Here is a 22634-nt window from a genome sequence, read left to right as displayed (position 1 = left end):
CATCCCAAATAAAACTGTACCCGGGGCAATGCCCCCCCCCCTGCCCTGCCCATGTTACTCCTCTGAGAACACTGAAATGAGGTATTGGACACATGGTACATGTATGTGTATGTACTGTAGAGCCTTGGTGGAACAACGTGTTGTGCAATTGGACAAACTGTTCAGTAAGTTCTCAGCAGAGACCAGAATAGTTGTAATGTGGAAATAGAAAATGTGCAGCTCTGGAGAGTCATAAGGTTGCAATGAGAGATTCCACTCCCTTCAGCTCTTTATCACTTGTGAGGGGGGTGGGAGTGGGGAGACTACCATGTAAGCTCACTGTCTGCTGCAGTTTCTGGACAAACACTCCTCTCAACAGCTCTCAGAGCAAGAACCAAGATTACAGCCAACGTCAATGGCTAAAGTGTGGTCACAGCTGGAAGTTAAGAGTTCAGATTGTGTACTAAAGGACAAACAAGGGCAGCAAATAAGAAGTAACAAGTGTGTGGAAAGATTTGCTGTGCATAGAAATGGATCTGATGCCTTAACCATTAGGGATGCAGTTTCTGGGTAGAGGTAGGTGGGTGTCAGAACACAAATGAATATCTGCACAGCGTTGTGTGGATGGAGCGTTTGTCTGTGTCTGCGTGGCATTTGTATGCTGCCTAATAATACAACGCGGGTGGCGCTGTGGGTAAAAGCCTTGGCGCCTAGGACTTGCCGATCGAAAGGTCGGCGGTTCGAATCCCCGCGGCGGGGTGCGCTCCTGTTGCTCGGTCCCAGCGCCTACCAACCTAGCAGTTCGAAAGCACCCCTGGGTGCAAGTAGATAAATAGGGACCGCTTACAGCGGGAAGGTAAACGGCGTTCCGTGTGCTGCGCTGGCTCGCCAGATGCAGCTTGTCACGCTGGCCACGTGACCCAGAAGTGTCTGCAGACAGCGCTGGCTCCCGGCCTCTAGAGTGAGATGAGCGCACAACCCTAGAGTCTGTCAAGACTGGCCCGTACGGGCAGGGGTACCTTTACCTTTACCTAATAATACAAAGTTGTCTGGCAGTTAACAATGAATAAGTAAAAAACCCATTGAAATACAAAGTAAAAATAAACCATTAAAGCCGGAACCTGCAGAAATGCAACAAAGCAAAACTTGTCAGAGTCAATACACACCCACCCAACATTACTGGGTGATCTCCAGCCAGTCGCACATTCTCTCAGTCTGATCTACCTCAAAGGGTTGCTGTGAGGATAAAAGAGAGAAACCCATGTGCAGAAATATTTGGAATTCCTCAAAGGAAGAGCAAGATAAAAATGTAATGAATCAATGGCTGACTCATTGGGCTTCCAGCACAAATCTGAATCTCTGCCCCAGCCCCATCACATGCCAAAGCAGAAAGCTGTTCAAAACTGGGTTGACTTGCCATACAAACCTGCCACTGGGCATGCCTGTTTGCTAAAATGTTTTCCTCCTTTCGTAAGGGTCCTTTCCCCAGCCAGCTCCATCAGAGGAAATGGCCAGAGAAAATTTTCTGGATTATATGTCCTGAAGAGGTTAATGAAGTAAAATCAGGTTTCTTCCAGAGGAAAATCTTACCACATCTGGATCGAGGTTCTTCCTAGCATTCTCGGTCACAAATTTGTTTTGTGAAGGGGAGACAAGAGGAGAATGGGCAAGTGGCAAGCCTATGCCTGGTTGAACCCAATTGCCAGGTACACAAGAGTCAAGTATCAGCCCCTGACAAGCGTCAGAATCTGTCCACTTGCTTACTGCTGGTGTTGAACAGAACAAAACAGAACAGTTGGTGTATAACTTTTAAGAGAAAGACAGGACTGCCTAGAGACTAAACATCAGCAAAGACAGATTCTTTCATTCCCATTCTCTCCCACATACAGAAATGAACACAAACAGTATCACTACATTTTTGTCACCCTCTCTCGCCCACACAGCTGACGTCTGCAAGAGGGAAGGAAATCCTATTTTTTCTCCTACACAGACAATTACAATATATTTTTTAACCCCCCTCTTCACACACCTATGTTGAACTTGCACAGCTAAAAAAAGACATACAGACCAACTCTTTCTCACATGTTCATTTGTGGATTTGTCTTGTCTATTCAAACAACACAAAGTGCTTCACACTTTTTGTTCATAAACATACAGCACACAGACCCCTCCAGCTCACGAGACATGCACTGTCTGGTTAACGCAGGCTGTTTGTGACACTGATGTCCGTTCAGAATTTTGGGAATGTGCTTGAATGCATCCAAAGCAGCATACCATCTGTTGTGCCATAAAGAGAATTTAATACTCATTTCGATCTGAAAGAACCGAGACAGAACCAATTAGCTCTGCATGAGCCATTCTGCAGCCTGCGCTAGAATCTGGTTTAACTTTTCCCTCTGTGCTGAGGATAGTATAGGAATGCATCATATGGGATTAACTGTGCTTCCACTCAGTGACATTGTTCCTTGGCAGTTTCTGCACCATCACCCCAAGGAATTCAGCTTGCTTGTGTTCCCCCCTGATTTTCCAAGAGCCTTGTCTTAACCCACCCAGCACTTTCTTGCCTCCCTCCCTATCTTATCCTGAATGCTGATAATGGGAAGTCACACTGATAAGAGAAAATCAAACCTGCATACTCCCTCGTTTCTATGGATCGGGGAGTACAGCAACAGTCGTACTGCCTGAGCACATCCCACTTCTCCAAACAATTACTATTTCAACATACTGTAAGTGATCAATGGCCAATTTCTTAACCCCAGCTGGGAAAACAATTATTAGACCTTGCCTAGCTAAGCTGCTATTAGAGGGCCACACCTCTGAGCCATGAGATCATTGCCCCTCCTTCCCAGAAGTTATGGATGTGTGGATCGGCCATCCCATTGTGAGTGGTGCCTGCCAAGGCAGAAGGAATGTACTTGCATGCTGTTTTTTTCCTGGACAACCCAGCTTTTGCTCTCTGCTCCAGAAGCAGCATGCAGGACACCATGCATTATCTGGTGGACACCCCATGAGAAGTGATAACATGCCCCAAGACCTCTGCACTGTTCCATTTTGACTTTGTCCCCAGATCAGGAGCAGCTTGCTTGATTCTTGTGTGCTGTTTTTGGCTTGATCAGGGAGCAGTGCTGCCAAGGATTGAAGCTGCACAAAGGAGCAGGTGACCTCTGGCTGAGCATCCTGCATCACCTGAGAGCCTTTTAAGCATCTTCTGCTCTAGACCATCTACCATGGTCTTCGAGGAGAGTTTGCTGCATCTCAGGAGGCATCTTCTAGGACTGTGGTGATTCTCTCCCCTAAACCAGTAAAGCCATTGGACCATTGTTGGGAAATGGCTGAGATCAGGGGTTGCTTAAAACATTCCACTCCCTACTCTTATCCACACAATGCATCACCTGGTGGGTTTCCTTATCCCACCATCTGCTTTGCTGCTACAAGCACTATTGATGTTGGTCCTGTGGGAATGTTCAGAGAGGCAGGGGAGGATATATTGTTTAATAATATCCTTCCTAACTTGTGCTAGCAAGTTCTATAACTTAGCAGAGTTTTACATTCCCTTCTTAAACACACAGCGGGTAGCTGGTTGCAAGCTTGTTTAAGCTTCTCAATATAGATTCCTGGTAATTTCCCTTATATCTCCCTCTTAAAAGAATAGACACAGCACAATCTTGTGTAAAGTATATAAAATAAGTTTACTCACACATTCAGTTCACAGATGGATCCCTGAAGGCAAACTTAGTTACAGAGTATATACATGTGGAATCTATCCCATATGGGAATAGTCCCTGTGTCCTCTGTTGGCCAACAGAGCATCTCTAGCTAAAAAGCTGCTGGTCCTACGATGAGAGGAAGTGATAGAGAGGGAGTGTGCAGCATGCTATGTCCTTTTGTGTTACCTGGGCAGGTAAGGTCACGCCCACCTCTAGCCACATGCAAGAGGAAGCATGTCCCAGTCAGGAGGAAAGAGGAAGTTTTTTACTGACTGGACCAAACATTTCCCTGCAAGTTCACTTTAGGAAAACAAGGAATGTTGTTCTTTACTTCTATCTATGTATCACATCCCACAGGTCCTAGATTAGAAAGCAATGCTTTCCAAACTTCCTTTAGGAAGCATGAGAATGTGCACATTGAGTGGGGACAAGGCAGCCATTTAATTCTTGGAAGAGTTGGCCTGTCTCTCTACCCTGGATTTTTGCTGCCTTGTCCCCGCTCTCAAAAAGTATTGGATACTTATTACAAACCATGATGCCAAGACAGATCAATGGGAACAAGAGGAGGAGGAGGGGCACATGACAAGGCAATAGTGACACACCTGGGACAGAGTTACGACATCCCAACTGCCCTCAATCTGCTCCACTCTTGAAGATGTGCTCCTCCTATTTGTTCCCCCACAATGGTATCCTTTGAAAGATTAAATGCTTACACCACTCACACGGTGAGTCACTCATTTCCAACTGAAGAGGGGCAGAGGTTCACAGCCTGTAGCATCATTAGCTGAGAGTTTGGCAGGCGAATGGAAGAAGAATTGCGCACTGAGTTGAATTCACAAACAACATGTAAGGTTGGATACTCTGGCTCCCTCTCATACCTGCCTACTACCAAGAAAGTGTAGTGCAGCACTCAGGATCTCTGGGCCAAATTAAAAAAGACAACAAATACCCAATTAGCAATTGCACGGATGGTGTCTTACAGGCAAATTGCAGGTACAGGAAGCCCAGTCTGATCTTGAGATGTGTGCAAATTAGGCAGTATATAAATATTTTCAGAAACAAACAAATAGTTCATAGATATATTTTCTGTTCCCCATTCCAAGGATGTGGCCACAATGCAGTTCTGTGCCAACAAGCTGGACAAGAAAGATTTCTTTGGAAAATCCGACCCCTTCATGGTATTCTATAGGAGTAACGAGGATGGGACGTAAGTCGAAGTGCTTTTGCTTTGGGGGCAGGATAATTATTCGGATTGTAACAGAGCTTGCTTAGGTGACCTGTAGCAAAATGTTGTCCCAAGCACTCCCCCCTCCCCCCGCCAAGAAGCATAAAACATTTCCCTTGATAATGAGTTTGTTCAAAATGTATTGGGCACCACATCCAAGGTGCAGCTGCCCTCCTTTTCTAACAGTAGAAGTATTATAAACCCATCCTCCTGCTCCAAACAAGGGACTCTGCTTAGAAACTAGGTAACAACAGTTGAACAACTATGGAAAACTTAAGATGGAAAACAGAGTATATGGATGCACACATACCAATTGCAGACACAGAAAAACTGGATCTAAACAACCCAGTGTCTGCAGTGCAATGTCCCCTCAGGCAAGATGGGGAAACTCTTTTAAGTATTCCCATGTTTATAAATGTTATGCGCTGAGCGTTATGCACTGTTCTGGGAGAAATTAATCCATCTTTACGAAGCCTATTTTGCAATGTTAGCAGTCCTCAAAAATTGACTAACACCTGTTCTGATGTGACATCCTAGTGGGTCTACTTACACTAACGCAAGGTCACTAAGAAATGGTTCTCTCAAAATCATTTCAAATCAGCGAGGTAAGGATGTTCTTTGGCTGAGATTTTAAACCTGCTTCTTGATATGGGACAAAAGAGAATCAAGCTGCTTGCATGTAATGATTCTCAAGGCCATTTTTAAAAAATACTTATGAATACTGCTTGGGTTATATACAGAGCCAGTTGGAAATTAAATTATATGCTTAATTTAAAACAGATAAAGATAGCTGTTAATAAGCCTAGAAGAGGCATTGGTAGTCTACAGATGAGCAACATTGTCCTCCCCTTGACAGTTCTAAATAAAAGGGGCGCTTAATCATAGTTGAATTTCCAATGGAGTAGAGAATATGGCATCTCCATCAGATAGCAAGGCTAGGATTAGGGTTGAACTGGCAACAGTTTCTGTCCCAACCTGTGTTAATCAAAATCAGCTCTGCTTCTGTGTTGCTGCAGTTTGGTTTCTGCCAAATACTACCTTATACATTTCATGTCCCCTATTTAAGATAAGTTACCTAATTTATGTAACATACATAACTGTTTACATAACTTACATTCACATTTCATTGTAAAGGAAACATCAAAATGCTGTAAAAAAAGAGGGGGAAATTAATTACATATTAGTTAGAATAGTACTATGCATGGTCTCCTTCCCATGCCCATTTTTCAGCTAGGTGTTTAATTAGGGTTTTAAAGGCCTAATTAAATATAATCCCCACTCCAAACTTATTTGGGACTGGATCCAGGGTGGGGGTCCCCAGTTTGATCCAGAGTCTGATACCCCCAGATTCACTGCATGAATTGGTGAGGGCTACTGGAAACCACAACAGGGGAGATTGCAGTTGTGTTCAGGTCCTGCATCTCATTGGCCTAGTATGGGAATACAAAGCTTGACTAGATGGGCCCCTTGCCTGATAGAGCAGGCTCTTCTTATGTCATTACGTATCATCTGTAGACTTAATAATAACAATGATATTGGTGGACACCAATTGAATTTGCTTGACAGATTTCCATTCCTGACCACCTACGAGCATGCAAATCACAGCAGCTTCTGCTTCCTTTTCCATTTCCATTGGCGTTCTCCACCCTCCCAAGATAGGGGAGACTCTGCTGAGGATTTCAGACAGCTACTACCAGCTGATCTCAGTATAAGGCCATTTCATTCATTCAGTTGCCAAGGAAGCACAAGTTTGTTTTTTTAAACCTGGAGTTGATGGAAGTTGCATGTCCAAAACTATCTGGAGAGCTACAGGTTCCCAACCCCTGGCTTCAAAATTTTGATCTGCTGGCACTGAAGGCCTATGATGCTGCCCTTTGGTTGTATGCAGTTCTATTTAGGCTCATCCAAAAGACCAGGTTCACTGAGGAAGATCCAGACACCTTTTACCAAGATGGTGCTTTGTTAGAGAGTTGTTACATTTTTAAAAGCAAGTAATCCACTTTGGTCATGGTCCAACCTTGTGCTAGTCTGCCCCTGTCCATGGCTGCCTGACATTAGGGGAGCATTGTTCTTATTTATTTTTCCCTGTCTACCCTAACTCAACTGGCCTTATTTGTATCCTGCCAGATTTACCATCTGCCACAAAACCGAAGTGGTGAAGAACACTTTGAACCCTGTATGGCAGTCCTTTGCTATCCCGGTGCGGGCCCTGTGCAATGGAGACTATGACAGGTACAGACCCCATGGAATAAGATGCCGCTTTGACAACTGTGTGTGTTGGTTTGTTAGAGGAAAGGATCAGGAGGTCTTACAGGAAAGCAACACTGAGGGAGGCTTGGGTCCAACATAATGTCACAGATGCCCCAAAAGTTGCGCTCTAAATACCAGATGCTGGGGATAAGCAATGCAGGGGTGCTGTTGCTTTCAAGCTCTATGGGGGGCGCTCTTGCCTTCAAGCTTCACTTGTGGGCTTTCTGGAAGCCCCTGGGTGGTCATGGCTGGAAAAATAGGAAGCTGGACTCCATGGTCCCTTGATTTGGTTGAACAGGATCTTTCGTTTGCTCTGAGGTTCAAAATAAGAAAAGCATGCAGCAATCGACAACAGCTTCCTTTTGCCTCTGCAAACAGTAACTGTCCATTTCACCTCTTCCTATTGTATTGGCAACTGCATTGATTCTATGACTTCACAGGGATTACAAGCCCTTTGAGGATTAAGGCTTTCGGGGCCAGACCCTGAGAGCCTCCTGCAACTTTCAGAGCTGTATAGTGAGATCTGGGTAAGATGCATTAACTGTGCTACCACCACCAGTACTCAGTCAATTCATTCATTACCCACATGCTGCAGTGAGTGGGATTTAAACTGAGCTGAGAGTGGGGGATCAGTGTTGACTGGTGTCCTTTGGGACTGGAAGGGCAGACTGCAGGGAGACGGAGCCCAAACAGTAGGCGGAGCCAAAGCCGAGAAGAGGCAAAGCCAGCTAATTCTAGTTTCCTTCCTGTTTGCCTCCCTGCCAAGTTCTATAAGGGCAACACTGAGGCCAAGGAAGAGGGAGCTGACAGGGTGTTGGGGCAGTGCCCCACTTGCCCGAATGGACTGGCCTTCACTGTGGGTGAAAGAAGGGAAGATGAGTGGACCATTGGAGCAGTGGAGTGGGAGATACCCCTGCTTCATATTGACCCTTTCCTGGTATATCACTAAACTATTTTTTAGCATTATATGCACACATGAAGATGAGGTCGGACTTGCTTTTAAACTTACCAGAGTTCCGTGTTTATGTCTAAACTCTGGGTAGTTTAAATGATGGTATCAATAACCAAGGTCAGCTATGGCTTATGATTTCTGTAACCCAACTGGCTATGCACTGTATACTGTAGAAATTGTCACATCCAGTAACAAAGCGATGTGAGTGTTTCCTCTTCTCTGGGGACTTAAGAGAATCTAAAAACCTGGGGCTCTGATCTGTTCCAAATTAGATGGCTCAGGTTCTGTCAACATAACTGAAAAGGCAAAAGTGGAGGTGGTGCGAAGAGAGACGACTCCCTAGAGAAGGCTGCTTGGAACAGAGATGTACTTAATGGGTGATTGATGGATGGAAATGAACTAAAAGGCCTGGGAAAGGTGTGATTGAAGATGTCCTGGAGATGGATTATCTGTTTCATTTGCAAAAGCAGCTAGCATTCCTATGCCTAAAACCACAGAAAAGGTCAGTAGCAATTCAGGAGAGATAGTCTTGCTGGGAGGGGATTGACAGTCATGTTAATCAGCGTAATAAGAGAGCCTTGTACATAGGAATGCCAATTACATGAAGAATGATTGGGCCCATTACCCAGTGCAATATATTCTTCACTCAGCTTGCGGTTGTCATAAAACACAATAGAATTCACTCTCAGCATCCGTGTGTTTACACTTGCAAGCTTGAGAGCTGTGCTTTAATTGCAGCTCTTACCACCATGAAACCTACAATGTTTATCATTGATTAGAAGCTCAGCCCTGATGTACATTTACAAAGCTGTTTTCCATGCCAGTGGTTCCTGGTGATAAAACCCAGCTATATACTGGGCAAAGTGTACATCAAATGAACAAAACACCTTCCCCACCCCTTCATTGTGGAGGGACATCATTTCTTGACAGAAAAGCAAAAAAATGTGACTGAGAATGCAATCCTAATACATCTACTCAGAAGTAAGCTTCGTGGGGTTGTCTCCCAGGTAAGCAAGTGTAAGACACTATCTTAGGACCTATTCCTTCATTCTGTTTCATGATAAAGAGTTCTGTGCAACTTGGAATCTTAAACCAGTAAGATATAGTACCTCATACCTATTTTGCTCAGTCATTCTCCAGAAATGGGCTGACAGCTCACTGCATTTTCCTAAATGATTTGCTTTCATATCCTTTAATACAATTCCCTTTAACTTTTTTGCTTTGCTTTGCTAAGACTTCTAAGATTTAAAAGCAAATGAACCTAATAACATTCCTCCTGAAACGAAGTAAATAAAGAGAAGAATCTATAAGAATATTGACTCCCACAAGGCATATTTTCTTAGGTGTAAAAATGACCCAGTTGGCTGCAACTTCTTGGCTTCATATCATAAGGCTGTCTTGCTAAAATGGAAGAAAAACCACAATGCATCATTTTCTGAAGGACTCCAGGTTGCACTCCGAAGTATCCATCAAAAAATATAGCTGAGAACACTCCATCACTTACGTTGATAATCTGTCAGTGCATTATTATAACCATTTAGGCATGTGAAGGGTTTTGCTATGGTTATCTTATTAATCCTCACAAGCAACCATGTCACTGGAGCTCCATTTCACAAAGGGGAAAAAGGAATGGTAAAGAGCGTTCAGGAACCGGAGCCCATAATAGCCCTCTAGTTCTTGCAGCTGTTCAGAGCAGTCTTCTGTGTGTTTGCTCAGAACTAAATACCATTGAGTTCAGTGGGGCTTGCTTTCTAGTAAGTGTGAAATTATTCCACACATACTTCCAAATATATGTGCTCTGGGTTGCCTTTTTCTTAGCCTTGCCCATTCTACAAGGATGCAGTGTGCTCAACTGTGCCTTTAATTTTGCCCAAACTAGCATTCACGACAAATTACTACACAACCCAATGAGGTGGCAGACATTTCCTTCAGGGTATTCTGCACTGACACATTCTGTTCTTACAGAAAGTGACTACTGGCCTAATAAGACCTGGGATGCACTCAAGTTTTTGGATGCTAGCCACATATCTAATGGCATAGTTCTATTTATGTGAATGGGTTTTCAAGTGCTTTTTGGTTCCCTCCGCCCCATCTTCATAAATTCTCAAGTTTGATGGTTGCTGATATGGGAGTGATTTGAATCCAGTGATACTGTTAATTTAATTTTATTTACAGATTTTCTTTTTCATTTCCGAACAGCTAAATACATCCAGATTGATATACTTAGCGATGCAATATTGCTGGTTATGCAAGCAACATGAAACTTGAGTGCTGCAATTATTGCTTAGAAATTCTGACTAGGATCAGGATTACATTAAGCAGTTTGAAGGCAATGAAATGTTTGGTGCAATCCTGTATGTGTCTATTCAATAGAAAGCCTCAATGAATTTTGTGGGGCTTACTCCCAAGTAGGTGTGTATACAGCCATAGCATGGCACTGTTTAAAGTTCCTGGCATTGCTAGATTGTGCCCACTGAGCTTCATTTTACAGTTATTTGAACTAGCCACACATTTGCACTGAGAGGTCCATGTCTTTTTATTTGCCAATAGAGTGGATTTTCTAAGTGCCTGTTACAAGGATAATATTAGAGGAATGATTTCCATTGGGACCTGCATATAATTCCATTGGCCCAGAAATCAGATGTTCAGTTGTGGATGAGAGCAGCCTTTGCCAACCTGGAGTCTTTCATATGTTTCATCCTACAACTCCCATCGGCCCCAGAGTAGCCTAAAACATCTGGAGGAGCCCAGGTTGGCATTGGCTTGGCTAGAGTGTTGGATTTGCCCATAGAGAAGCCAGGTTCAGTACACCAATGGAACGAAGTGAATAAGCTTGGGGAAATAGTGGGTCAGTCTGATGGTACTGTTGAACTGACAGACTCATAACTGCTTCTTGGTTGTTGAGCGTCCTTTCTGGAGCCTTTTAACTCTACCCATTTTTATTATTATTTTTAGCTTCTCCAGAAGAAACCTGAGGTGATAATACATACATACATACATGCATACATACATCCAGCATACAAACTGGGCAGTAGTTGTGTGTCGAGACCCCGAGGTTGATGAATAAAACACAAGGAAATGGATATTAGGTTAATGTTACTGGGCAAATTTAGGCCACAACTTTATTGGTTACAGAATATGAGCAGTATTGGCTTAGGCATTGGAACTGACCCGACTATGTCTGACTCCTGCCTGTCACGCAGGGAGTCCAGTAAGGGTCAACCACCGGTTGGGGGAGCCCCGTCGACGCAAACCAACTCAAGCTCCCCCTGGGTTCCCGATGGGGTCGTGGCATGGCCCTAGCCCAGCCCCGGACTTTGGACAAGATCCACACCCCCGGATTCCTTTAATGGAATACCCTTAAGCTTGGAGGGGCAGGTGATGGCCACACCTCCCCTCCCCCATCATAAGATCAACCAATGCCTAACTGCCAAACCTTACAAAGTTGTGACGATTGCTACGAGGTAGGTGAAAACCAAATGGCCAAATGGCTTGAGCCTCAGTTTAAATGGGGCCTAACCACGCCCCCCCCCCCAGCCAGCAGATTGGCTGGCAGATGAATGACGTGGCCAGGAACCTCTGGGAGACATGGGACTTTGTCCCCCGCCCCCAGAGAGGAGTGGGTGGCCAAATGGTCCACTGCAGCTCCTCCCCACTGGGAAGTGCAGCGGATTTCTCATTTCTCTCCCTTGTCTTCCTTCTTGAAGAGAACTATATTGAATGGAAGAGAAAATGTCTTGTGTCAATGATGCTACTATAGTAGAATCACTGGAGATCCAGTCATAGGCAGATCCAAGGAAAAAGACTTTTGCATGTATAGAAACCTTGCCATTAAGTTTTTCAGGGTGAAGGTTTTCCACCCAAATGCTGGGTCTGCAATGATGCTACTATAAAGTTTGCAGAATATTTTATGAAGGCAATTCTTGGCAGTGCCCAAGATCCATCTTACTCTGCTTAGAGTACACATGGGAGCCCTATATATTGCCATGAAGGCCTGCCATCAGCTTTAATTATTGTCACCATCCCTCCAATACAAATCCCTCTAGATGTTTATGTCTGTGTCTCTTGGAGCCAGTCAGAATTCATCACGGCTTGCTAATTTATGTCAGGGGCTGCGTTGGTGGGGGTCAGAGCTTTGTTCAAAAATGCTATTCTGGTGAAGGCTCTATACTAGAAGAGACTAATAAACAATTAGATCTGGCAATGCCCTAGAACACGTTACAATCCTCCTCTTGGGAACCACATTTAGACCTAGCGCATCAATCAGAATAGCAACCAGACAGGTTGAGATGTATTCAGTTCTTGACCTTGCCATACCAGGGCCTCAGTTTGGAGATTATCGAAGGAAGGGTCAAAATGATTCTGGCCTTTTGCTTCTTGCAAAACTGAAAACTCGCTGCATTATCACCTACCTTCCATTTTCTTTGCTTTGAAAAGGAACAGGTCTCTCTCCTCCAGCCCAGAGTGCTCTTCTCACAGCAACACAGATGGTTCAATTCTTGCTTTTAAATAAAAAAAATTACACACCCTGTGAGTTATTTGACCCTCAGAGCACACAGGCAAAGGGCTGGATATGTTTCTTCAGGGTTGGTTCTCAGTGTTTCTCCCCCACCCTTCACACTCCCCCACTTAACAGTATTTGTTTTGTTTTCTAAATTATTCTAATTTTGCTATCACTTTTCTCCTCTAGAGGTGGCTTAATTTATGTGAAATATGATTCCGGCTGCCACTGCATTTTACCTGGGTAAAATGAAAAGGCTAAACCTATCTGTGACAGGGAACTGGGCATGGAAAGAGATGCAGTTCACATTTTAATGTGAACCTGCCTAATTCTCATTTCCCAGAGCAATACACAAACCAAAAGGCAGCTACTCTTCCAAATTTGAGCTTCTCTGAATTTTGTGTTGCAGCCTTCCAACCAACCATTTTGCATTCTTTTATTTTTTGTTTGTTTGTTTGTTTTGTTTCTGTTGATATCTTTACTCACCCTTCACCACACTGGCTGCTTATAGCAATTTACAAAACTCAGAATTACAGTCAGCTTAAAGCAAACAGTAGCAAAAGAATAAGGTCATAAAAAGATAGAGAGAGACTATTAGGGCGAAGTGTCCAGTGAAATACATATATTCATATAAACAACATGCAAAAATACATTTTATTAAGGAACATTACTCACAAAAATGCATGTGCATTAGGACAAACAGCATACTGTAATGTGTATATAAGGAGATATTAGCACTAAAATGCTGCTGAATTTTTATAAGAACATTTTTTTAAAAATGTGTTAACTCATGATAATCAAAAGTGAGTGCTAGATCTATGTTCTCGCATTTATTTTTGATAATTTTAAAAATGATAATAACCAGCAGAAGTACTGAGCCAATAATAATAATAATAATAATAATAATAATAATAATAATAAATTTATTATTTAAACCCTGCCCATCTCTGGGCAGCTCCCAGCAGAATATTATTATTAATGAGAAGAAGAAGAAGAAGAAGAAGAAGAAGAAGAAGAAGAAGAAGAAGAAGAAGAAGAAGAAGAAGAAACATCTAACATGGCTGCCTTCAGATGGTTTGGGTATCTGAATTCTGCAAGGGTGGCAATGAAGTTATGTAAATACTAGACCTCTAAAGCATATTCAAAGTACATTAATAATAATAATAATAATAATAATAATAATAATAATAATAATAATAATAATAAATTATTATTATTATTATTATTATTATTATTATTATTATTATTATTATTATTATTTCTACCCTATCCATCTGGGCAGCTTTCAACAGAATCTTAAAAACAGAATAAAACTTCAAACATTAAAAACTTCCCTAAACAGGGCTGCCTTCAGATGTCGTCTAAAAATAGGATTGCTGTTTATTTGCTTGACATCTGATGGGAGGGCGTTCCACAGGGCAGGCACCACTACCAAAAAGGCCCTCTGCCTGGTTCCCTGTAACTTCACTTCTCGCAGTGAGGGAACCACCAGAAGGCCCTCAGCGCTGGACCTCAGTGTCCGGGCAGAACTATGGGGGTGGATACGCTCCTTCAGGTATACTGGGCCGAGACCATTTAGGGCTTTAAAGGTCAGCACCAACACTTTGAATTGTGCTCGGAAACGTACTGGGAGCCAATGTAGGTCTTTGAGATATGCTGACTGCACCCGTTTCAGCAATCTGCTTCGCACAGAGAATAAAATATATGGAGTTGGAGCACATTTTGTCTGCTTGAGTCTGATGTAGAGGAGGATGGGTAGAGAGTTGCAGAAGCTATTGCTAATGAAGACTAGAAGACAACTACAAGGGACCTGCAACAGAAGGTTTCAGTATGCTCCTGCTCAGGATCTGAGTCAGCTAGCCATGGCATTTTCCAAGATATGACATTCCACCTCCAACTTTCCACCCCTGCCCCACAACAGTCAGGGGCAGCTCAGTCTTCATCCAACTGCCTTTCCTCACTTTTCTTTAGGGTTTCTTCTGCTACATTTGATTGTACTTCTGCAAGTATGGATGTACCGTAAGCCTGTTCATATCAGCTGGGCAGTTCCAGTCCCGCACATGGATGATGATCATAGAAACAGGGATCAAGGGGAGAGCTCTAAATACAGCTATAGGTAGTGACTTTCTATACAAACACCTACTCTGTAAGTAGCAAGGATTTGCAGCCAACACCTGCTGTCATTTCCAACTACTGGATGAGGAAAAGGTTAATATTTGAAAGCACACTTTCAATCAGGAAACAGAATGAGGAGAAGATTGCATTTGTTGTCTCGATCGGTGACTAGCTTGGTCCCAGTGTCATATGTTTCCATGGCAACTAAAGCTAAAAATATACCACCTAAAAATGAGGGGTGGGGGTGGGGAAGGCCCACGCAGCAGTCGAAACAAACTAATTAAAGATCCAATGCAGGAATTGCAAGGATAAGAGGGTGGGAGTCATTTTAATAATTTGTTTGGACTTGTTCAGAATCAGATGAACAAGTTAAAGATGGCAGAAAATACTGTTTGCTTGAGACGCAACGCTGCAATTTCCACCAACCAGAATGGAACAAAGCTCTATAAGACCATCGTGTTTTTTCCACCATATAATCCGAAGAGCATGCATCTAAATCAGTGCAAAAAAAAAAAAATCAGGCTTTTGCAGAACACAGCTCCTGTCAGGTGGAGAAGAGCCTTCAACAAGGTATAATTGTGTGCATAGGGAGGGATGTCTAGCAGCGATCTTTGGTGTGAGAATAGGGGTGTTAATAAATACACCTGAGTGTCGCTCTTTTGAAATGTGAAATATTTAGAGGGTATTAAACTGATAAGACAATATAAGCTCATGGGTTTACCACATTAAAAAATAGTGTGTGCTTCTGTTCTAAGAAATTTGTGAAATTCTAAAATCTGAGAGACTGAAAGGAATTAATTTGTAGAAGGGAATAGCAAATGCACATAGAGACCCAAGAAAGAGAATGTGTGTCCTGATGTTACCAATTGGCAAGCTTTAAATTGAGTATCTGCCTGTTTTTTAGGGCTTAAACTGCCGTTTTCCGTTCTGGGTACTATAAACACAGATTAACTGTCCAAGTAGTGATACACATCAGAGTGAAGGAATGTGATGGAGTGAGCTCTGTCCCTGCTCCTGCCAACCTAGCAGTTCAAAAGCATGCCAGTACAAGTAGATAAATAGGTACCGCTGCGGCAGGAAGGTAAACAGCATTTCCGTGCGCTGCTCTGGTTTCCATCACAGTGTTCCATTGCTCCAGAAGCAGTTCAGTCATGCTGGCCACATGACCCAGAAAGCTGTCTGTGGACAAACGCTGGCTCCCTCGGCCTGAAAGCGAGATGAGCGTCGCAACCCCATAGTCACCTTTGACTGGACTTAACCATCCAGGAGTCCTTTACCTTTACCTTTTAGAACAGAGCAGCACTTCTCAACCCAAGAAGAGGTGATTATCAGTGCTGTCCCATTGGACTTTGCAACCCATAGACAGCCCTCATCATTGGTTAGGCGAGAAATCTCCAGTTTGAAGTTTGAACTGTTATAATGCTTTTTGCTTGACTGGGTTGGGGATAAGACGTTAGGAGCTGTTTGACTGTGGAACAGGAGGTTGTGGACTCTTCTTCCTTGGAGGGTTTAAAGCAGAGTTTGGATGGCCACCTGTCATGGATGCTTTAGCTGAGATCCTACAGGGGGTTGAACTAGATGACCCTTGAGGTCCCTCCTAGCTCTACAATTCTCTGATTCTATGGACATATATAGGTGTTTGTAGAAAGCTCTACGTGAATGGAATGTAGCCTGCTGTACAAAGGTTCCCTACCTCTGATACTTTTATTATTGAAAAGATTTCTATATTGTCCTTCAGCAGAGCTTTGGAGTGATTTGAGATAGGAATGTAGCAGACCACTGGCTGCCTTGATTGCTTTCTGCACTCTGCTCCCAGCTCGCCAAGAGATAACAGCATCTCTCATTTGCTGCCATCCTTAAGTTCGAGAATATTTTTGTGAAGATTCTTTGAACTTTTTAGAAAAATAGTTTTCGCAAAAGATTTTGTGAATATAGCAGAAAGAAAGAAGAGAAAATCAAACCAGTGATAATTTAAAAGAAATATTGCCAGCTGACATTAACACAAAAAGAATATTTTATCAATTCTGATTTAAACATGTAGGCAGTCCAGGTAGGTATCTAAACAAAACTGGTGGTTATAAGCCATGCAGTGGAACCTCGGGTTATGTCCTCCTTACAAACACTTCGGGTTACGAGCTCCACTAACCCAGAAGTAGATGCTCCTGTAGCAAACTTTGTTAGTATTTCACATCTCCGATGCTGCAGTTGAGATTGGTGTAAATCACATGCCTGTCTGGGGAGTGTGGGAGCGGAAGACAGTCTTATCTCTTCCACTGTAGGTACTATTGTCCTGTACTTTTGCTTTTACTTGTTCTTGTTTCCTCTCGGAGCTGGAGAGAGCGAGCACCATGATTCCTTTGTCTGTACAAAGTATGTAAATAAATACAGTGGTACCTCGGGTTACAGACGCTTCAGGATACAGACTGTGCTAACCCAAAAATAGTACCTCGGGTTAAGAACTTTGCTTCAGGATGAGAACAGAAATCATGCGGTGGCAGCAGGAGGCCCCATTATCTAAAGTAGTATCACAGGTTAAGAACAGTTTCAGGTTAAGAATGAACCTCCAGAATGAATTAAGTTCTTAACCCGAGGTACCACTGTGCGTAGATTAGCTCTATGATGTCTCACGCTTCTTGCTGTGTCATGCTAGAAGATTAGTGTGCATATATCATTTGATATATGTCACTGAAGCTCACTGGAGAAGAAGGGAAATGCCTTTTCGAGAGCTGCACATACTGGACGACGCTTGGAGTTCAGGACTGCAGGGGCATCCCCAGGGCGTTTCCCAACAAACTTTGCCCTGGGATACGAGTGGAAGTCGCACACCCGTGGCACGCCGGCAGCAGGAAACCCCATTAGCAAAAGCGCACCTCAGGTTATGAATGGTTTCGGGTTAAGAATGGACCTCTGGAACGAATTAAGTTCACAACTGGAGGTACCACTGTATGATCAAATACAGAAAAGGGAGTGAGATCTTCAAACCACTGGGCAAAAGATGGCAGGTGTGTCCTCCCAACCTTGCAGTCTCTTAGCCAACATAAGGATTCATAGAACTCACATTCATTAGCTATCCATTAGTCCCCACCCAACAGGAATCAGACATTCTTTCATCTTCATGAGTATGTTTATTGATATTTGCTGTCTACCACTTTTCATGGCCTTTTAGGAATTCTTATCTATTCGTTGATGAAAGACTGGCTTTGCTGTATATTTTACCACTCATTCCTTTTCTATAACTTGCTGGCTAGTGCAGCCGTTCGGCTTGCAGACTGGCAAGCTTCAAGAGGGAGTGAAAATATTTAGGCAGCAATTGCAAAAATCACTGGGGGGACGTGGCACATTCTCTGCAAATGAACTCCAACTGGAGTTGAAAGAGTGATCTGACTTCTCCGCTCTCCCCAATGCCCGTGAGACTTCACCTGTCACCTGTCAACATGCATGGAGCCACGGGTGAATTAATCACTGTCACTCTTCTAACAGGAGTTTAAGAAGCTGGCTAGCCAAGGGCATTTCTTGACAACAACCCAGTGGCTAGGGACTTAGCATAGGAAGGGGGACAGTAGGAGGAAAGTGATTATGGCCAGCATCTCCACTGCCTTCTTCGGAGTAATGAGAACAGCTGGTGTCGTTATAAGCAAAATAGTCTTTAGACGCTGGGTTTGCAAACTTGGCCACAGTGGGTCCATCTGTTAACCAAAGATGAAACTCTTTCCTGGTGCAACTGAATAAAGCCTAGAGAGCTCATCTGGCAGCATCCAATCACGTTTCTTCATTATTCAAAGACAAAGCAAAGCCAGTTTATTTGCTTATTTATCAGAATCTTTTATATCCCAACTTTTCACTTATCAAAGTATGGCTCCAGGGGTGGTTTGTCCCCTTTTCGCCACTTGAGGCAAGATGGGGAGTGCCACCCTGCTCTGTCGGACCACTGACAGCACCACTGGCATCGGCACGGGTTTCTGGTGAGATCTCACAAGTTCTCACCGAAATCTCACGAGATCTGTCACTCTCCATGAAAACAAGTGAGATTTCAGCCAGATCCTGCAAGATGTCACCATAAATTGGCATTAATGCAGTTGCTGCACTCTGCTAGTGATGAAGGCAGGGGGGAGAGGGCCTGTAGGGACACCACCTCAGGGGCTGAGGCAGCTTCTTCACTCTATTTCATGGGTGGACAGGCTACTGGGGATGGAAAAAATGGGGGTCTCTGGCTCCTTTCCTTGTCAGGACACATTCTGAAAGGGCTTAGAAGAAAGGGCATCTTGCCCACCTCACTCCCTGGCAACAAATTGCCTAACACATTGAAAGCCAGGACTGTGTACACACTATACCTTTTGAGCACATTCAAAGCACATTTCCCCCCTCTGGACATTGTTGTTTTCTAAAGGTTGCTAGGAGTTGTAACTCTGTGAGGGACAAACTACAGTGCCCAGAATTCTTTGAGGGAAAGAATGTGCTCTGAATGTGCTTTGGAGATACTGTATCTGTGTACACAGCCCATCAGCTTAAACACATGCTCATTTAACTATAGCAGGGGTGGCAATCTCCCAAGAGACTGCGATCTACTCACAGAGTTAAAAACTGGCAGTGATCTACCCCCTTTTTGTGGGGGGGTTCGGTCAAAGTTGTTGAGTTTTTTCAGGGAGGAGGTAAAATGTTGAGCTTTTTTTAGGGGAGCCACAGTTGTTCAGCTTCTTTGGGGGGAGCATATGATCTACCAGTAATCTACTGCAGACGTGCTGTGATCTACCGGTAGATCACAATCTACCTGTTGGACTTGCCTGAACTATAGTATATGAATGTACAGAAACATCATTCCCAAATGGCTCAGAAGTGCTACTGCAGGACCCACACAGGAAACTCCCTGCCACAGAAAGAAAGCAGTGCAGTTTTAATATCACCAAAATCCCACTGGGGCTCATTTCCCCCAGGTTTTCTGTGAAGGATAACTTTTATCTCTCGTGTACAGCTTGACATTTTTCTTGCCAACGAATTCCACAGAGAGAAAGAATCTGAAGTGATAGCAATAGGGATGGCAGCTTGCTTTGGGAATGACCATTAATGTCATCTTTTCCAGAACTATAAAGGTGGAGGTATATGACTGGGACCGAGATGGCAGGTAAGTGGCATTTAGAACTCCTTTGTTTAAAAAGGTGGGGTGTTTTTTTTTACTCTTTCTGGCTAGGAGGAGCTGGACTGAAACCAAAGTTAGATAGAAGAAATTTAGCAGTGTTGTGTATTGCAGGTCTGTGAAATGCTTTGAGGTTCTTTGAGGATCCCCAGGAAACAAAACAATTTATACAAAATACGACCCCTCTCCCATTAATCAACACATTTAGTAAAAAGGAATTTAGCTTATGCAGTTGGCTGCATTGTACTGGCAGAGTACATTCTTCCCCCTATCATGTAAACAACATTTTTTATCCCAGGCCACATGTGTAAGATTCACATTGGGAAAATGAAAGGTGGGTGTGGCAGGGATGAGAAGGGGATCTTGTCACTTATTTGCTGGGATCATCATTATTATTCGGTTAAAAAAAGAGTCCTGTCAAGTAGAGGAGGTGATGGAATGGGAGAACCTTTGTTCTACAGTGTTGTTCATAGCAATTTCTTTCCCACTTAACAGCCACGACTTCATTGGGGAGTTTACGACCAGCTACCGTGAATTGGCACGAGGACAAAGCCAATTTAATGTCTATGAGGTGAGTGACTTCTTCAGCTGTTCCCAAAATATCAGGGCAGAAGCCTTCTTGGCACTGACTCCAGAGAGCTTTTTGAGAAAAGGGGCCTCTTCCAGGCACTCAGAGCCTATTGGGGCACAACCTACTATGCTGTTCTCCTAAGTCCCATTGAGTCCCATTGAGTCTCCTAAGTCCCATTGAGATTAATGGAAGCTGTGCAAAAGCAGCTCCCATTCACTTCACTTGGGCCTTCTCAGTTGAACTCCCCAAAGGATTGTGTCCTTTAACTTTATTAGCGCTACAGGCTCAGTAGCAATTTTCTGCCCCCAGTGTTGTGTGTGTTAACTTGAGATTGGTGGTGTGTTTGTGTTAACTATAACTGTGTTCATGAATTTCAACATGCTATTGTACTTAAGCCTTTCTACTGAACTTGGCACTTAATGAAGGGTTTAGACCAGCATTCACCCAACCGGTGCCATGCTGGTAGGGCTGATGTGAGTTGTATGCCAAAACATCTGGATGGCATCAGGTTGGCGAATGCCAATTTAGATGCTATTGTGAATGATTCCGTGACCCTAGAGATCATATAACAGATAGCGGGCTGTATTTGGCATATCTTAAGGTAGTACCTGTAGCCATGGCAACTGAGATGCTCACATCCCATCTTGCTACTATTGTATCAATAAAATGATAGCTTTGAATGAGTCCCTCTATCTGGATAGCCATTGAGACAGGAGAAAAACTCTGTTTGGCATGGAGTTTGAAGGATGAAGGTCAGAGCTGATGAGGTGTCTGCAGGCCGTACATCTTCATGGGGCCCAGAACCAGAACGGGATCCGGATTCTAAATTTCATTTGTGAAAAGTATCTAACCCTTTTGGAACAAAAGTTATGAAAGAAAATGTGCAGACACCATTTGAAACAATTGCTTTGTGAGATATGAGACTGTTCCCACCTTAGTGTGTTTAGCAAAAAAGTGGCCAGGTAACTCATTAGGTAATAACTGCTAGGTAGAAATTTGGAGTCATACAAGCCCAAGGGAAGACCCAAAATGGCTCAGGGAAGTTCCTTCTTCAGACAATAGAGAAAGGACTTCCTGGTTCATTTTGAAATGACTAAGTGCTTATTTTGAAGCTGTTTTCCCATCTTCTCTGGTAAAGAAGTGATTGTTGCAATAAGAAAATAATAGAGAAATCCAGAATTTGAGTATAGTTGCAAATGGGCAACAGCATGTCCACCCCAAAGCAAAAGGAAGCAGCAGAGACAAGAGCTGATTGCTCTTCCTAACCGAGGATTAATTTCATGCAAACTATTTTGTTTTTTGAGTATGTAAGCATGAAATCAATCACATATCTATATTGCAAGAGGGGTGGGTATTGTGGCAGAGAAAGTGTGGGTTACATCACCCCTGCAAAGTAGCCCAGTGTTGCTATAGTAATATTACAGGGGGCAGAGTGAGAGAGAGTAGTAGTACTGCAATGTAGTCCACTATCTAGCCTTCTGGTATGTGCGTTTTTAGGGAAATGTGATTGGCACAGTGGCGATTAGCTGCTTTCTTACCCATGATGGTGGGATACTTTGGGATAGGTTGTTGCTGCTGGTATAAAACTAAAATGGGTATATTCATGACAGAGACTCATATGCTTTTTGCTCAAGAAAACAAAAAGGGTTGGTTGACCTGTGCTGATAACATTGCTGTAGTTATTCTGAGGTATAAATAATAAATAACCGCAACACATGCTCTTAGAATACAAAGCTTTATTTTTAACAATTTTTATATTGAATTTATCCAAGCATGGGCATCTGGTTGCTGTAAACCTTAAATATCTTTACACACACATTGCCATCTGAAATACCTTTCCTGGTCTTGCTCTGAATATTGTATTGTCAGCCTAAGATCATTTGATGAAAGACCTATACCAGTAACATAACTGGTTTGCAACTCACAACGCTTGTTTGCATGGTTTAGGAATGGCATTGAAGGGAGAGCAGGGTTCTTGTGTTATTAGCAGCTGTGTGGCAGGCAGAAATCCAACAAATTAAGCTTTTTCTAGTGTGGAAATACATTTACAGGAAAAGCTTCACATGTTAGAATTTTGTTTGTCAGACTTACTTGCATGTGTCACAAAGTGTTGCAAATACTTGTGTTCTCTTTGCATGTGGGACAGAGGACCCAATCCACACACAGTGTACATATTGCAGATATTAATATTGCACAGCTTGAA

The 22634-nt window shown here is 43.2% G+C and overlaps 1 protein-coding gene across 1 annotated transcript in view; it reads left to right on the top strand.

Annotated features, from left to right (window-relative positions):
- LOC310764286 (copine-5-like) overlaps positions 1-22634 on the top strand; it is a 127999-nt gene that overhangs the window by 65542 nt on the left and 39823 nt on the right. The window contains exons 8-11 of the mRNA XM_083617874.1: positions 4790-4893; positions 7039-7143; positions 19807-19848; positions 20356-20431. Coding sequence (XP_083474000.1) covers positions 4790-4893; positions 7039-7143; positions 19807-19848; positions 20356-20431 — 327 coding nt within the window. The remainder of the gene's footprint in view (positions 1-4789; positions 4894-7038; positions 7144-19806; positions 19849-20355; positions 20432-22634) is intronic.

The sequence above is a fragment of the Podarcis filfolensis genome (assembly GCF_964270895.1).
Source record: "Podarcis filfolensis genome assembly, chromosome: 6".
NCBI lineage: Eukaryota > Metazoa > Chordata > Lepidosauria > Squamata > Lacertidae > Podarcis > Podarcis filfolensis.
The sequence above is the reverse complement of the archived record's forward strand: the minus strand, read 5'-3'. Positions and strand labels throughout refer to the sequence as shown.